General features: G+C 42.5%; 1 protein-coding gene across 2 annotated transcripts in view; it reads right to left on the reverse strand.

Moving 5' to 3' along the window:
* gramd4a (GRAM domain containing 4a) overlaps positions 1–18854 on the reverse strand; it is a 68905-nt gene that overhangs the window by 40579 nt on the left and 9472 nt on the right. For both annotated transcript variants that reach the window (XM_050036483.1, XM_050036482.1), the window contains exons 2-3: positions 17791–18004; positions 9095–9215 (exon numbers count right to left, since the gene is read on the reverse strand). In XM_050036483.1, coding sequence (XP_049892440.1) covers positions 9095–9215; positions 17791–18004 — 335 coding nt within the window. The remainder of the gene's footprint in view (positions 1–9094; positions 9216–17790; positions 18005–18854) is intronic.

An 18854-nucleotide genomic window follows, 5' to 3' on the forward strand; every position in this document is an offset into this window, starting at 1 on the left:
CTTAGCACATTAGGCCTGCTCATATAATTACACGAGGTGACTTCCACCAGCACTACCCTTTGCCATTTTATCACCAGAAGGAGGGTCAGTTCAGCATTCTGGTTGATATATCTCTCTGTTTTTACATCCATTACTATAATAATTACAGGGCCATCGCAAGGTTATCACTCAAGGAAACTGTGTCCTCGGAGTACTAATCTTAAATCTTGGTGTGTAGCATGGCGAGGGCTGAGAAACAGATGAAAATTATAGAATTACACATCCATATATTCCCACTCTGGTTATTTTAGACACACTGGGAGTGCGGATATACTACAGTGCAGTTTTATGCTAAACCCCTTGCATAATTTACATCTCCATTGTGTTTGTGTCTACTGTGGTTGCTGTTATAAATCATCAACCTTACACTGCTCTGCACAACACAAGATGGAGTTCCCAGTGTTAGTATAACGAGAGAATGGCTGACCGGCTAATTATCTGATTACTGAGAACTTCATGATTTGAATTTAAAATTTGTCAGTCAGTAAGACTGGCTGTCTCAGCTATTTGGACTACATAAAGTATAGCAGTCTAGCTCTGACATCTGGGGACATGTTATATAACACTTCCTAACAAGGCTAATGCCATTTTATATAACATCAATCTATATCTTTATGATAGGGATGCACGATATAGCGTTTCAGCATCAATACTGCGATGTGGGCATGTGCAATAGTCGCATCACAGGATGTCAAACACGTCACGCTACAGATTTGTTGCTGCTTGGCTGCATGGTTCTCATTTTCCATGACTAATGTTACCGCCCAAGCCTTACCCTTTAAGACAGGTTACATGTGTAGGTGACATAGTCTGGCGGCATTTGTTATGGGAGACTCTCGTATGTGTGAGTGTGTAAAAAAGTACTACAACTGGGGCAGCAAGTGCCAGACACAGTGAAGCCATGCTTTTTTGAAGCTACAGTAGTGGTGTAGTGGTAGTTGATGAGGTGGGTGTACTACTAGGTAGATAGGTAGGGTACCGATGAGGAAGGGGGCATACTCTCCTTTATATTACAATGGCTGTTTTGCTGATAGGTGGGTATACTGTCAATGGATAGAAGAAGTGGGTATACCCCGTATACCTGAGTATACCCTCCACTACACCACTGAGCTACAGTAGTCAGCATAAAGCTCGGGTTTCAGTATCATGACTGTCAAAAGGACCTTGTTTTGTGTTTGCTGCACAGAAGAAATAAAGCAAATGTTATCGCAACGTCTCCCGAATATTCTTCACCACAGAGTTGCCAGACTGAAAAAGCTAGTTACCGGCTGTGGACCAGGCTAAAGCTAACTGAGTTAGCCTAAATAAACCAGAGGTCTCCCAGCTTTGATTTGGGGTCATGAGGCTGGAAAGGTAATGTAAATACTTGCATTAACGTACAAGAGAAGCATGCTAGTCGTCAAGCACAACCAAAAATGAGCAAGGAACAGGAGGGGAGCAAAATGAGGGAGCCCCCTTATTTTAGGATAAGACATAACAGACATTACTTAGAGACACTAGAATAGCTACCACTGTGTAAACAGTACAGACTAATCTGTGAGAGTTGACAATGTAAATTGTAAGTTTGCCCACCCACAGCCAACCTGTAATTACCATACATATATAGACCATCACTAAGACTCGACAGTCATTAGCACTAGGCTGGATTCAGTCTTGCTTTAATCATGTTTGAATTATAGTAAAAACTTGCATGTATTTTACCTTGTAATACATTAGAGCAATTATAATGCATCCCTACATTACAGTGCCTATAAAAACATTTTTAAAAAGCCGCAAGCACAGAATAATTCTTATTACTGTGGATAATCCACAGACCTCACTGTGGATGGTTTATCAGGGGCTGTGGCTCTTTCTAGGTCTGTGGATTATCCTGCACATGTAACCACAGCAATGTCTCCAAAAACACACACTGTTTTTCCTAATGTAATTTTTCAATGCTGTGCACCACTCACAAAAAAATCCATTAATTGTATTAAGGTGGCACAAGAGGTCTCAGTGGGAAGGTCTCAAAACCTGGGCAAATCAAACCATAACTACCTCCATAGATCGGTTTCAACAGGGGGATGTGGGAAAATATATTTAGGGATTTAAGTGAACTGCCTCTTCCTTGAATTACTAAAGCTGTCAAACACTGACAGACTAAAGAGACTGCTGCAGCACTGCACGCTTGGTCAAGGTGGAATGAGGTGAACACATATTTCTGCATCTATTAAATGATTGAGAAAACACTGCTGGCCCTTTAAACTAATCTTATTAGTCTGTCGTGGAGTGTGTGTGTGCATACAGACAAGCACAAGGACAGGAGAGAAATGAAAGAGACGAATAGATGAGAGGAAGGGAAAAAATAAGGACCTGAAGAGGAGAGAGAGGAAAACTAAAGGAAACACAACTATAACACAGCAGAAGGCCATCACAACCTACGCTGCATATGTGTGAGTGTGTGTTAGCCTCCTATGTGATTCCACGTCCGGAAACATGGTTACAAATTAACCAATTAAGTGCCCTAAGAATAGCACTGGTCAATCACAACAAATGCCAAGGGGAAAGGCATGGGTCGTTGTATTCACACACACACACACACACACACACACACGCCATCTGGAATGGAAACTCACGCCTCCTGTGAAGGCAGGAGACAATATACTTAAGCAGTGTGTTTGTTTTAGCATACAGCGTGGGCCCCCGGCTTTATTTTAGGCAGCAGAGAGGGAAGACGTCAGCAGGAGAGAGAAGGGGAGAGAGAAAATACGCCTACGCTCAGTTCACTCCGAGTGTGAAAGAGATCCAAGAAGCCCAAATAATTTCTTGGACTAATCATTTCTGATGCACCATTAGAGGGAAAAAGCACAAACCAACACACACTTCAATGGTTGGGATGAGTCTCGGTTACGTTTACTCCCATTTCCTCTCATGTCATTATGGGCCTTTTCCTTTGGGGGAAACATGTTTTTAGAGGCCAAAACATTTTCTTATCTTCTCAATGGAAAAAAACAACACAGTGGAGTTTAAACTGAAACATGAAATTAAATTGGCCCTGAGGAGACCGAAGGATTTAAAAAGCTAGCGACTGCAAAAGTGGATCTTAGTTGTTGAGCAGATTTTCTTATTTAGAGCAAGTTTAAATGATTGATACTTGCAAATACCCTTTTTTTTTAATATTGATTGATCTTTTTCTTTTGGTAATTGTTTAGTCAACTTGACTACCCACACGAGGGACTCACAGGAAATGAGGCATGCACGTGATCCAGCATTACTGTTTGCAGATCTATCTCATTTATATCAGCCTCACTGTCAGCTGTTTACTCACCTACAGCTCTATCAAATCACTGCCAATGCAAAGCAAACATTTCCTGCTGCTTCAAATTAAATGCTTCATAAATGTTAAGACGAGGGGTGGCATTTATTATGAAGCAGTCACAGGAACCGCAATGTATTTGTCACAGATGTTACTGTAGCTTAGCAGGGGTTAGGGTTGTGATCATTCATCAAAAATACGTCTACGAAAAAAGTCAGTCAGCCAATTGAATGGAAAAGGAACAAGAGCTTTGGCGACAGGCTGCACACCTTTTAGCCCTCAGCAAGGGAAACAAACTTTACTGTGCTGTGCGGAAAAATACTCTTCAGTGTGTGTGTACAACATGAAATCAGATCACACTTCGTCATGGTATAATGGAAAAAATGCCAGTTAGAACAACAGGTGTCGCCAAATCAACCTGGACAGAAATCTTAGGGGTTATAACTTTATCATTTCTAAATCCTTCCAATGGGTGCGGTTACACAATGGCTTCTCATTCGGAATGAAATAAATCTGAATGAAATCATTCGGAATTAAAGTCTTTCAGGTAGTTTACATGGGAAATATTCATTCCGAATGAGGGTTTACACGGGAGATCAGTTTAATCGTCTTTATTCAGGTCTGCGCAAGGTTTGGGGCAGGGAAGGTTTCTGATTGGATAGGGGGCAGGGCGGATGTTACGTGTTTACGTTTACCGGCAGAAAACACTCTAATCCTCATTCCAGATAACAAGATGCTTGACGACGCCGTTCTTAGTGCCTTTTTCGGGCTTGTTTTGCTTATAGTCTTGAAGCAGCAGTACAACAACAACCTTGTTCTGCTAATGCTTCGTCTGTTGAGGAGGAGAAGGGAGATAGCTGACCGTGCTGTGGTGAATGGAAACAGGTGAGTGCAATGAGTCCGACTGCTCTATCTCAGCCCGTTGCTATGCGCGCTATATACGTCATCGCGCCAGAAGGGCAAGGAAACGAGCATGCGTGGAAAGACTGGAATGAACTTAAAGAGGAATGAGTGTATACAAGTGCGAGAAATTCTTCATTCGTTATTAGAAATGGTATATTCCAGCCCCTTACATCGGAATGAATTTTCAATCGCATTGGCCATTTTCATTCGGAATTAGGTGTTTACAAGATCACTTTTAATAGGAATGAACTTTCACTCCGAATGAAAAGGGAAATTAACTGTCCATGTAAACGCACTCAGTGTGTCACAGTATGTTGTTTTCCTATAGCACCTATGCTCCAGAAAAGCCATTACACAACACATAAACCTATAATATCTTGCTACAAGGAATCTTTTGTGTCACCCCGCTAATCTCATTAGCCTTACAAAATGACAAACTGTATATGAACATACAAGGCTGTATGCATTGCCGCTTAACATGTGACCTATAATATGATGAATACACACTTACGTAGGTCTTTCTATAGAAGGCCATGCAGTGCAAGGACTCAAACACAATCAGCAGTGCATTGTTTAGCGTACCATGACTAAATAAAGCACAGGAAGGCAGAGTAGAGCGCAAAGAAAAACAGTAGAAATAGAATACACAATAACTAGAGTGCAGGGCAGAGAGCTCCGGACTCCATTAGGTGCTAATGGATTGTCACGCTTCAGTGTTACCCGCAATACGATTACACCGGTCAGAGATAGGACGGAAGGCTGAGAGGCATGAAAGAAATGGATAACCAGAGAGTGAGATGGGAAGGGAGTAGCAGTGGATGGGTACAAGCAAACAGAGGGCATAAAAACACACAGGTTAGAAGAGAAAACAACATCACCCAGAGGTATTACTACCCTTTACCAATCAACAGCAGGAGGCAACATCAACCTCCCCTCCGGAGTCCCCATCCAAAATGCCAAGTGGCTGCCATCTTAGGGGGAGCTATCATAACACTTCTGTTTTTAACTCTTTGAGCTCATGACACTCACACAGCTGGTAGCGGCTTGAGTGTTCATGTGTGAGCACGTGTGTTTGTTAGACCCCAGAGGAATCCCAAAACATCATACTGCAGTGTCCTACAAGGAGAAGGGGGAATCAAAAGCATAATAAAAGAAGAGAAGGGGATAAATGAGCAAAAAAGAAGAGCAGGGAATGGCGGGCAGATCCTGAAAGAGCAGCTCAGCGGGATGGAGAGAAAAAGGCAAAGAGAGCTCTAGAAAATTTCTAGATGGAGGGAGGGGGAGAACGGAAAGGGCAAACAGGAAGGAAGACAGGTCCATGAAGGGTGAGCTCATTTAGCTAGCATCCTGACTGTGTGACAATGAATCCAGCCCTTTTAGCTCAGGCAGAGGCATTATGAGAGAGGACATAGCCCGAGGTATTCTCTTTCACGCTCTCTCTCCCTGTCTCTCACTCGCTCTCTAATAGACACACATAGTCGAAAGGCAAGGGGGGGGGGGGACTTCACAGTCCATTACACATCCCGGGACTGTCAATGTGCTGCATGGTACAGGACAACCAGTCCTCCTCATCGAATACCAGGTTAGACAAGCTTGTAAATGTGTGTGAGTTGAGTGGGCGGACTCATCATCATGCAGTTTGTTTCACATCAGGCTGCTGCCTCTCCTTCATCTCCCCGCCCTCCCCCATTCACTGTTTTTGGGACTACAATATACAGATTAACAGCGTATCAGTAACTGCAAACTGCAACACATACACTATTTTCATCTTACCCTAAAACTACAGAGGAATAGTAACAGAAACAGCTTACTTTAGGTCCATCAGAGTTTCAATAGGGGACGCTGCACAATGAGATGGAGTCATAATTCTGGTCCATGTTTTTATGAATGGGGAGAAAAATCAAGTGTAACCACATCTACTACACACTGCAGGTAGGGGTAAAATAATCAGAACCATACTGAACTTCATCACATTTGATTGTTTTGTTCTTTTAATTGGAACTTCCAAATAAAAAACAGCTGCCTCACATGAGACAAGTTAAAAACAGAACAGTCAAAACAGTAAAACTGAAATTCTTTTGAAATGGAAGCTTTAAGGCTCCTGAAAACAATAATTTCAAGGGTTACAGGTTGGGGTGTATGATATATATCGGGCCGATAGTGGAACATTTCTATTATTATGCATTATTCCGATAATTAAAATTATAGCCGATAAATAGTGCCAATAATACAAAGCCAGACTGCTTTCATTGACTTAACAAGGGCAGGATATACACACCAACACAGTGTACCTTTAAATTTGGTTTGCAAGCTGCCGATAAACAAAAAGAATAACGACAACAACTGCAGCATGCTGTCTAGATGACCAAACATGCCGCTGTGAGGACAGATCAAGAGGAAGACAACAGGATTGCGTCGAGGGTCTGATCTCTGACAGCCCCACACCCTGCCAGATCAAAAAAACTTCCTGCAGCTCGACTCAGTTACACAGTATATACTGTCTTATTGCCCAACCCTACTATGTAGGTTTAGCCTGGAAAGATTTTGAGTCTGGCCCTCACCGATACACCCTTCCTACCCAAGGGGCGGCACTAACTGAGGCATATTAAATGCCGCCGCATGCAACTGTATAGCACAATGGCCCTTTCAGAGCAAAAAACAAGGTGACGTATTCATTGCGCTAATCCCCATTTGTTTGCCGAACAGTGGGGCTAACTGATATATTATGCTTTTGCCGTATCCCGTCAGCAAAACCGCAAAAACGTCCTTCCTGGAAGCGAAGGCTTCTAGGGCAGTCTTCTGTTCCTCTCTCAAGGAAAAAGGTAAGTGTAGTTGGCTTAGCATTTCTTCCAAAGCCAAACTGAATGGACGCGGTTCTATGGCAGCTGCCATCTTGGCTGTTTACTTTTAGACTCCTATGGCGCAGCGCTGTCTTCATCATGTTACGCCCGCCCAGAGCCCGCCTCTGTAAGATAGACTGATCTGATTGGTCCGATAGGCTATTCAGCGGGCTCTGCTCATCGGGGCCAGATCCCCATGCAGTGCAAATTCGATTTTGCTGGGGGCGGGGCATCTGGATTTCCAGGTTAATGTAGGTTGCGTTTTCAATTATTTCAAACTAATGACGTGTTAGCTTGAACTTGACTTTTTGAAAAATGACAGCCCTAAACTGTCGGTGCAGGTTTAAAAATCGTATTGTTAAAGTACATATTGTTAGTATGCATCTGGAGTAGTGTTTGTGTCCATCTGATAAAGTCCAATAGTGACTCTTCCTTTAGCTCTGTTTTGGTCTCCACCGCTTACTGAGAGAAATATCTGGCTCTATTATCAGCTGAATGCTCCACTATGATCACCAGCCTGTCGCCTTGTTGTTTGGTGCTATAGCAGATTGTGTCATGATATTATAGAAAATTGAATTTGAGAGCAAGAACCTAACACAGGCAGGCATTTGAGATTTCATGATGTGGCCGGTAACTAGACAACAGCACTTAAATCCCTGTGGACACGCTACTGCAGGCTGCAAGGTTAGGCAAGGTACAATCAACAAATGAATAAATGAACAGGAAGGTTTGTAGGTTAACTGAGGATGCACTGCCTGCTTCATGGATGCTTCACCTCAGAGTGTGCCCCTCTGGTGTAGCATGGTAAATTGATTTTTATTAGCTCAGTAGCTGCTTGCTTCCATTAGGCTTCCAGTGTAACTCAAGGGCGCATACAGTTGCACATAAACACACAGCTAGCAAAACAGGATGTTACTGCTGTTACTGCGTATTCTAAATATCAGATTAAACTGGAATCTTAAGACCATTTATTTTTATGTGCTGATTTATTTCCAGTCATCATTTAAAGTAGAGAAAAGTTTGCTATTGTAAAGAGCTTGTAGCTGAGCTCTCCTAAATTTTGGAGGTAAGACAGAATAAAACATTGAAATTAACAACAGCCAACATTACAGCAAGCACTGAGGCTGAATACTGTACACAGATACAATCGGGTATTATTATAGCTTTCAAGTTGAGCGGAGCAGCACACTGCTGCTTCATGTAATAAGCCCAACACACCATGGTTATTTTGGACTGCCAGTCTGTTAGAGTCAAGTTGCCCACAGCAACAAAGAGCAATACACAAAACCAACCTCCTGTGAGACCAGAATCCACAGAGCAGAATGATATTAAGAGCTAGTACTGGATGTCATCAAAAGCTGTAAGAGGATCCCTCTCTATAAAAACAACCAAGAGCATGTTCATTGTTACAGTAAATTGATGAGACATCAGTAAGTGCCACCATGGGGTGCTGAGGAGAATTTCATTTCAGCTACAGCTGAGTTTAACCAGAGCCTCTCGACAAACAGAGGAGGCTGCCTGCAACAGGCACAGTTTGGTATACAATCAGAACAAATGGGAAAGGCAGTGCAGATAAGAAACTCACACTTTCTCCCCCCAATCTTCCTTTCTCCCTCACCACCTACATATTCTGTGTAACCATGAGCTGAGTGCCACAAAATCAGAGCTTTTCTCTGAGAACTGACAAAAGGAATTCTGGGTAATGTGGGAAATCCATAGCTAAAATTAGAGGTAGATGAGGCAGCTTGTGGGAAACTAAAACCAACACCAGTGCAACACACAGAACACTAGACACTAAGATGTTTCATATCATCCGGCACAACTTGAACCAATGGAGCATCAGCAAACATTTGATCAATAAACTCAGCAACGGAGCAAATAGAAAGCGTGTGAGGACACTGAAGATGAATTCTTGAAATAATATCTTGAGGTTTGAATGAGTCTCTGTATATTTGAAGTGTGAACTGAGTGAATAGCTTCAAAAGAAGACCAGAAAGTGTTGTTTCCGTGTACTCACGTAGGAAATGTTTCTCCAATAAGGCAATTTCCAGGTGACCTTTGACTTCGTTGAGCCTGTCTGACTCCGACCTCTGGAAGTCCTGGATGGCCGCAGCCATGGTTGGAGACCCCGAACCTGCCTGTGAACACACATACACACACAGTGATGCATACAGCGTATACAAAGATGACCATGCACACCCACCCAGGCAAACATTTGATTCACAAGCAAAGACAACAAAAGAAAGTGATGTTTGGTTTTAGAATTACTCGCCAAAAAAATACATACAAGTCAGCACGAGCAGGGATATCCCATATGATGTAACACGCACATATACACACACAGATTAGCATGGTGCCATGACTCACGCTAACGTTTCCTGTCCCGGTCTAAGTCCAGCTGGAGCGTGATAGGATGAGGAAGACGAAAAAGAGGAGAATCCCCCCCTCTTCCTCACTACAGCAAACACTGATGACTCACACGCCCTTATGACTAAGGGCTTTAACTCTGACACACACGGCTAGCAACACAACATGTGTGTAGGTGGACCGGCTGGATGATAATGATTGAGAGGTGACGACTGTGTGAAAGAGGAGAGGAATCAGGGACAGGGTGTGAGGAAAAAAAAAGGGTGAGTGGGTGATGGAGGGAGAGGAAAGAGCGAGAGCAAGGGAGAGACGGCGGTGCTAGCGGATGATGAGAATCGCTGCTCAACTACAGCAAGGGTCCTTTAAAAGACTCCTGCCACACACACACACACACAACCGCACACACGCTGCAGCAGCTTCTCCCTGACAGCAACCAGCATGGTTTGCGTGTGCCTGCGCAGACACACTGCAATGTCTTCAGCTGATGTGCTCTCTGCAAAGACCGCGAGAGACAGAGAGCGAGGAAGAGAGAGAGAGAGATAGCACAAAACTGACATTGACCTGAAAAAATGTGCTTTGGGAGCGAGCCAGAGCCTAACAAGATAAGCGGGTGGGGAGACATAGAGACGGAGATGGAGAGAGTGTCCCTGAATAATGAAGCGCTTCAAAGACAACAAATAAAAGCCTCCTGTAGAAGTGTGTCATGGAGGGGAGAAAGGATGTTGACTGAAAGAGAGAAGCAGAAACAGAAAGAGGGTGTGAGAATTAAATGGAGACAGGAGGATAAAAGGGAGAGGAGGAAGGCGAAAGAGGCAGAGAGACAAAGACGTGAAGGACATGGAGGAGATGAAAGGAGCAGACGGCGGGGAGTGGAAAGAAGTTTTGCTGCATTACGAGCACTCGGCTGCAGCAGTGCTCCTTGGTTTTGTATTTGTCAGCTTCAAATTCAAATGATTTGGTCCAAGGACGGTGCATTATGTGAGCAAACCTTCCTGTTGTTTGATGCGGTCGACATCTCTCAGTCAGTACCTCCTGGTTATCATAAGTGGGTCAAGCCCTGACGTCACCCTGGACGATTATCGGCTGATTAATTATAGTGTTCCCCCTCTCCCTCTTTCATGTCTGAGGCTGACGTGAGTGCAGGAATCTCACTGCGTCCTGCTGTAAAACCATCTTTTCAATTTCTTCGTGTGTTAAACACTTCATTACTGAGTGCTGTTAAAGCATCAAAGTTGTGGTATCCGTAGCTGCAGCACTTTGCTTACACCCACTCTCAGCCTCTCCATCATGTAGCTGTTAGTTCTGTTTAAGGTGGACATAAGGTCGCTGAGCACAACATACTCCAACTGTGAAACTAATCTTCACTGTCTGGTGAAGAATAGAGGTGCAAACATCTGCATTATATTATGAATTTAAGTTGCAAGCAAGCCACAATCCCCAGCTCTAGTTTTCTGTATTCTCGACACTGTTGAGTAACAGCCTTGCCCATTACTTGCCATTTTCAGGATGCCAGCAGGGCCCCTCCCTTGCAACTGTTATCCGGTTGACAGGACTGCTTTCGTAATACTTCTAACCAGGCAAAGAATACTCCCAACCTAGAAATCGCCTACTCTGCTCCACCATTCTCTGTCTGGCTGAAAGATGTGATGTCCTTTTTGCATATGGAACAGATAAAGTTTAGCTTAGAGGGTCTAGCTGGCACTTTCTAAAGAAGTGGTGACCCTTTGTCTCCTTATTTAATGGCTCATGCTCCTCCTTCTTCCTGCAACTAATGAATATTTTTGTTATCGGTTAATCTGTCATTTATTTTTTCGATTAATCAATTAATTGTTTGGTCAATAAGATTTTAGAAAAGATGAAACATGTCTATCTGTGCTGTCCACAACCCAATGATAATTCGATTTACTGTCATAGAGTAGAAAAGAAACTAGAAAATATTCACATTTAAGAAGCTGAAATCTGAGAATTTTAACTTTTTTTCTTAAAAAATTAATCAAAACTATTAATTGATTATTAAATTAGTTGGTGATCAATTAATAAACTGACAACTAATTGATTAATCATTGCAGCTCAACTGCAATGACTGTATTTTACCCAAATTTATTTCATTTATTTTGCCTTTTCGCTTTCTTCTCCTGGCCATCTGCTTGCTCACCTATTTGTTAGTATTATTGTATAGGTTTATCACTAGCTATAGCTGTCTTCCCCTTTTAATTATTATAAACTTTTGTTTTTCTGTAATGTGTGTTTTCAGTGTTGTGCAGGGGTTGGGCTGGGTGAAAGGCTGGATGGGGAAAAGTGAATAAATATGAAAAATTGTGACCTCTAAACCAGTCAGTGTGTTTACTGTTGGCTTCATTTTTTAACTAATTAAAACTAACTAAAAAAAAAAACTAGGAGTACCACCCAACGGTTGGAGGCCTCTACACACCATTCAAGTTCCTCTTACAGTTTACATCCATGTCTGTGAAAACATGGATGTAAGATTAGTGTCACCAATTGGTCAGTATCCCTTGACCTTTTGGATATTAAATGTTATTACTTATATCCTATTAGACATTTGTGTGAAGTTTTTCAAATTAGCGCAAGAATTCTTCTTCTGTGGCCGAAAATTTTTTGTGAGGTCACACTAACCTTGACCTTTGACCTTCCACCACCACATTCTAATCAGTTTATTCTTCAGTCCAAGTGGACCTTTGTGTCCACTTGGACACGGGTTCAACTCCAGCCTGTGGCCCTTTGCTGCATGTCACTCCCTCTCCCCCCCCGCCCCTTTGCGCTCATCTGTCCTATCGATTAAAGGCTTAAAAATGTCCGAAAAAATATCTTAAAAAAAAAAAAGAAAAAAAAAAAAGAAATTCCCTGCAGGTGTTTTGGAGATATCACATTCACAAGAATGAGATGGATGCAAGGTCACACTGACCTTGACCTTTGACCACCAAAATCTTATCAGTTCATCGTTGAGTCCAAGTGAACGTTTATGCCAAATTTGAAAAAATTCCCTTGAGGTGTTCTTGAAATATCACGTTTGCAAGAATGAGGCAGACAAACAGTGACCTTTATCTTTGATCTACGACCACCTAAATTTCATCAGTTCATTGCTGAAGTCCAAGGGGACGTTTGTGCCAAATTTGAAGAATTACCCTCGAAGAGTTCTTGAGATGTTGCGTTCACGAGAATGGGACGGACGGACAACCTGAAACATAATGCGTCCGGCTATGAATTGCCACACCGAAAGAGAGCAACAAAATGAATAGATGCATATCTATGTGTAACACGCCATGACTTTTTACTTTACTTTACTCAACATTTTACATCAACAGCAATGTGATTAGAAAAAGTACTGAAAATGTTTCACCAATTTGTATGCACTCATTCTTGCTTTTCAGCTCTAGTTCTATTTAGCTGTGTTAAAAATATTTTATTGTGTCTCCTCTCCTTTCTGCTTCTTTCCAGTAAGCTCTTTCCAGTGAGCCTTTCCTCTCTGTTTGGAGACAGTGAAGATCTCAATGCTGTCTGCCACGTCTTTCTTTGCCTCTTGTTTAGAGACTTGTGCTGACTGATCTCCTTATCCTCCCGCTCACGCTCCTCAGTCATCTGTTGTACTTCTCATCTGATCCTTTCTTCTCCTCAATCCATTCCTCTTCTCTCTGTGTTCAGCCTCTAGGACACTGTCCATGGGTTGCCTCAGCACAGAACTGACACAGAAACGTCTGGTTCATCCTCGAGAACAGCTCTGGGGATCTCACACACTTTTTAAATACTCTTTCTTCCATGTTGTGCTTTTTAGGCCTACAACCTCCTCATGGGGCTAAATGTGTCTCACAGTAGGAAGGGAAATACAGGAGGTGTGATTTCAAGGCCCTGATCTGCTCATGAACACACGTATCACAAGAGACCTTCTCCTTATTTGGCAGATTGTCAGTCCAGCAGGCTGGTGGTAGTCTTTAATCAGCCATGTCCAATAACTAACAATTTAGAAAGATACCTAGTTTGTCACAGAAAGTGTTATTGCACAATGGACACTGACTACATGGGTGTGCCACTTCTATTTTATAAAATGTGTGAATGTAAAGACGTCAAGACAATAAAGCGTAAAAAAGTTAGTGAAATATGTGATTGTGAATATCAGGCATTTATGGCACAAGATGCTACATTACTATGCTGTCATCAGTAACAGTTTAATTCAGAAAAATAATAAGGATGCACGATACATATAAGGTTGATAAATTATCGTCTGGCAATGGGAAATTGATATTATGCATTATTCTAATCAAGAGATTATAGCTGATAAATTACACCAATAATACAAAGCCAAATTGCTCCCATTGGCTTACCAAAGGCAGCATCTACACACCCCAACACAGTGTGTGGCAGTACGCTTTTGAGGTGGTTCGCAAGCCTCCAATAAACACATAGAAGAAGCACAAGTTCTTCTAGCACATTAACTAGAGAGCCAAACATGTTGTTTCAATAGTGTGGACGTCTTTCACTGTTTCTGAGATAGACAACACGATTATGCCAAAGGTCTGATCCCCGATCACCAGACTCCCCATTAGATCAGCAAACTTCCTGCTGCTGTTTAACAGGTTAGATGCAGTGCTGAAAGACTGTCTCCAGAGCCGCTGTCTTACCAGCAAATGGTCAGTATCTGCCCAGTTAGCACGTGCTAACACAGCAGCAGTGGCTCACATCCAACGCCGAGCCTTTAAACGGTCCAGTCACCAAAAGAGGCTCAACTCTGTGGTTAAACCCATTATTAACCGGTAGGTAACGCTAGCCGTGTCTGATCTGATCCCGTTTGGTTCGGCAGTTAAGTAACTCCGGAATCAGAGCCAAGCCCTCAACGAGGGCACGTCTCAAGCCCGTTGTAGACGGGAGGTTCCAGACATAAAAGCGTATTCAGTTAACGCTTGCAGTGTGCTGCTACAGCTAGCACTGTCACTGGGTGTGTGCAGGCAGATGGTCAGCAACTGCCCCTTGCGCAGAGCTCAAACATCTGCAGCAGTAGTTTCCTTGTGTCTCCGCAAGAAGTAGGTACTTTACTTTATGGTTCAATTACTTGTGTATAATATGTTGACGTTGCTGTTTTGACAGATTATGTCAAAGCATTTATTTTCAACTGTTAGGCAAAATGCTCTATGAAAACAAAAGTAAGTGTAGGAAGTTTTTTGACATACTTTACAAGAAGAAACAAATTAACATTTGAAGAGTCAGAACTGTTTCTCGTTTTTGTTGTGTAAAAATAGTGTTGTCAGTGAGATTTGGTTAGGTCAGATTATCCATATTTTCTCACTACATCTTTGCATTTCTAACCCTCTGATTCTTCTTTTTTTTTTTAATACAAAAATGTAAAATAATCTGTTATGTTATCGGCCATGAGAAGCAGGTTATCTGTAAAATAGATACATATTGTGCATCGCTAAAAAATGTATAAAATGAACCAGCAGGAAATGTGATTCCTCTGCTAATGGTAGAAAGTGCTAACAATGTAGAAGATATCGTGATTACTCTCAACTTGACAGACATCCTGTTCTACTTTCACTTTTATTTTTCTGAGAAACCATGTACCCACCTCCCTACCTAACCTGATTTCCTGTTAACCCTCTGATTCCCTGACTTTTTAAAATGGTGCACAAGCAAAAACTGTGTGTAGAACTCAAGTTAGTTACAGACAGTGGACCAGGGGTGCAATTCTGCAACATTTGCACACTCATTTATTGCCACTTTAAATAAAAATGAAACAGCTAAACAAAAAAAAAAATAAAAAAAAAAAAAAAATATCATCAGTTTAGAGTACAGAACAAAAATCAGACACGGGGGTTTCGGCAGCAAGCGTCTCTGTAAACCACAACCCTCTAAAGCAGCATCAGCTGCAGGGTTGCAATCCACAGCTCTTCATACAGCTAGCTGGCAAAAACCCACATCGTATGTATTCTGGGTAGGACAAAAGTCAAAACCATAAAAAAACAACTTGTGGTTTGACTTCAGTATTCAGTGCGCTTTTGGACTTCTCTGCCATAGGGTTTATCTCTGGCCCTTACTATGAAACTGGAAGAGATAAGAGACTTGATTTTAAATCCTGTGGACATGATGACAGGCTCAAGCATTCATGACCCACTACTGAAAGCACTGACTCCTGCACAGAGCGGCAAATTGAAGAGCTGCTCAGCACTGATGGTTGGTTAAGTGGCTTCTGATCATCATTTTTAATATTGACAATGCTTTGAGAGATATTTCTTATGTAAATGCTCATTAATCATTGTGCAATAATGCCAATAAAGCTGATATTTGTAGGGCTGTAAAACCTAGTAATATCTTAATATCAGGCACTGTCTTGACCTGCATCACATCACACCTGTCTGCAATTCTAAATGTATTTTAGATTTGCTATAGATAATGACTAGATGACACAAAGTAGACATGTGCAGTGAGGCAGCCACCTGATCTCGCAGAAAAGCGAGAAGAGGCCACTAAGGTCGTACGCAGTTGTCTGTGCAATGACTGAACACCATCTGCCCAGTGACATTCTGCCTGTTTAGTATGGATGACACAAGCTAGTTTGTCAAAAAGTCTCAGTGCATGTAGCCCAAGGGCACGCTCTGTCTTCTTTTTAACATATGAGGTAATAAAGGTGAAGTTTAGAGGCAGGTCATGTAATCTGGTCCTGGAGTGTGTCTGGGTGGGCTCCGACGTGCCAGTAGGGTGCTACGCAGGGAAGATGATATTTCAACCAAGCAGTGGCAGCTTTAAGATTTTGAATGCAACAGCACGATTGGTGGGAGAGAGACTGCATGTCTCTTGTGTGTCTGTGTTTGTGTGTGTGTGTGTGTGTGTCACAGCAGGAATGGCAGCTAGCTTGGTCTATTTTGGGGCTACGGAGTGTGACTCATCAGTGCCGTGATGTGGGCGATGCCCTCCCAGTGGGATGGTTCCAACGCAGGCAAACACCAGCACACATGACATACAAACACCAGCCAACAGACACACTTGTGCACACGAGAAGGCTCAGGTGCACACACGCAAACACAGACACATGTTGCACATGCCCACAAAGTACGCTGAAAGGGACTGCAGTCAGCTAGATTGCTGACAAGTGAAAAAAACTGCCCCCTAACTGATGTCACAGTCTAATGATGTACTCTGTCTCTGAGTACCACTCATTTACCACCTGGCCTTGTGCACTGCAGCTTTCACTGGGATGCAGGAAAACCCACAGAGTACCTCCCGTGCAACAGTCATATCAGCTGTCTATTTTAGGAGAACAAAAGAGAGAAAGTGAAAGAGATCCTGGAGCCTTCATTCAGGAAATGATACCATCAAGTGACTAATCTGGTGTTTTTAATGCCTGTATCTTCCTATCAGTGTGAGTGAATGATGATGACGACAATACTGCCGGTTTAGTCACCCACGAGGAAGAGAGAGCTGCAGATTTCATTAAATATGAACAGGATCTAGCATGGGAGGGAGAAATATCAAAACATGATGTGGATTTTTTTTAGTCAAGGCTAGCGTCTTTGTCCTTTCTCAGCATTTCCTCTTCACCCTGTCCATCTCCTCCCCTCCAGACATCTCAGAGTCCAATCTTCCGAGGCTCAGTTCCTGTCCTCTGGCCCCCTTTATCGCCTTCTTCGCTTTAATCTTTTCTCTCCCTCCATTTTTCATCCCCTTCCTGCGATCCAATATCTGTTCATTTCAACGCTGCTTTCACTATTTCTGCTCCTGTCTGCTGTCGATTGCCATCTCTATTCCATGTCCCCCATCGGCAAATCTGTATTGCTGTCATCTCCTCCATTTTTCTTTAGTGTAACAACCCCACCCTCCATCAGTCTTCCTTTCCTCTTCAGAGTAACCAAAAACAAGTGGGATTGAACAAAACAACGTACTGTCATTTTTAGCCCTGAACTAAGGGTGCTAAGAAAACATCAAACAGGTGAAACAGCGTCTACTGCGTCTCTCCCTCCCTCTGGTTTTTGTGTTTTTCTGGATATGATGCTAGAGTCATGCCGAGGTCAGAGCGTCCTTTTCAGACAGAATAATTCATGAGTACATTAATAAACACCGCCATATGTGTTTGTCCTAGCCCGTCAAGGCTAAACGTGTGTATATAAGACAAAAGCAAGATAGCCATGTATTCAGTATGACAAATACAGATGCAGAGAGATATAAAGATGAAGATAGATAGAATTGAAGGGAAACAGAAACGGGGAAAAAAAAGAACGGGAAATTAAACTAATCACTTTCTGCTTCCTCCATGAAACTCAATCAACTGCAAATGTGACCATGAGTCAAATCTCCAGCCTAAACACACGCATTCAAGCATGTCTGAGCATGATGAGCACTCACAGGGTCTCGCAGGATCTCCTCTGTGTCGCGCAGAGCTGTCCTGGGCTTCAGCTGCATGTCGTCGCTACATTCGTTGTCGGAGGCGGGCGGCGACTCGGCCAGATCCGGGAAGTCCTCTCTCGTCCTGGGGCCTCGGAAGCGGATCTTGTCCAGGCGCTTTAGCATGGTCAACACCGCGCACCTGGGCTTTACCTTAACATGGTGGACGGCAACCCTGTGGGGACACAAAAGTGCAGGGGCTATTGTTGGTATGGCAGTGCGGTCTTTTTCCTCTTCTTCTTACCTTATCAAAACCTAATACATAGAAAACTAGCAGTAATTACCACCCCCTTTGTCATAAACTGGACTTAAACACAAAGCTTAAGTTAAATCTGAATCAGTAGGTTTTCACATATACTAAATATACTTTGTGTCTTGATACATAACATAGACATAATAAAAGAAAGTGAAATAAAAAAAGTAGTTGGTGCAAAAACTAGAGTAGACATAGCCTAGTCCAGATACAAACCCAGCTGATGGGTGTGTTAGATTTATAGGCATTTGGTCGTAAACTACGGTATTGACAAATTTTATCTGGACCTGATAATGGTGCTAGATGAAAAACTAAATCCCCAGAGCCATTGCAATTTACTCTTGGGATAGGTGCTGAAATCGTGTCTAAAACAGCCCCAAGCCTGAATTATTAAAGACTTTAGTATTGATAAGCTCTTTATTGGAACATTTTAAGGTTATGATGTAATTTATTATCATGATGCTGACGCTCCTCTCCTCTCTGTGCATCGGGGCCAACATCCTATACATGCACACACACATTCACACACACACAACACAAAGTGAAGCCAGCTTACAGCCAGAGCAGAGTCCATGGAGACAAAATGAAGATTACTGGAGTTGACAACAACTGCGCTCGTTACTGTAAGTACGTGACATAAAATCTTTGCGAGCCTAAGGCCAGTGCTTTATCAATATACGTGTTCAACAAGCATAAACATTTAAACATGTAGAGAAGCAATCTTCACTCTGCTCTGTCAGCAGTCTCACACACTGCTGCGATGTTTCACACA

The sequence above is a fragment of the Epinephelus moara genome, chromosome 23 (genome assembly GCF_006386435.1).
Source record: "Epinephelus moara isolate mb chromosome 23, YSFRI_EMoa_1.0, whole genome shotgun sequence".
NCBI classification, from domain to species: Eukaryota; Metazoa; Chordata; class Actinopteri; order Perciformes; family Serranidae; genus Epinephelus; species Epinephelus moara.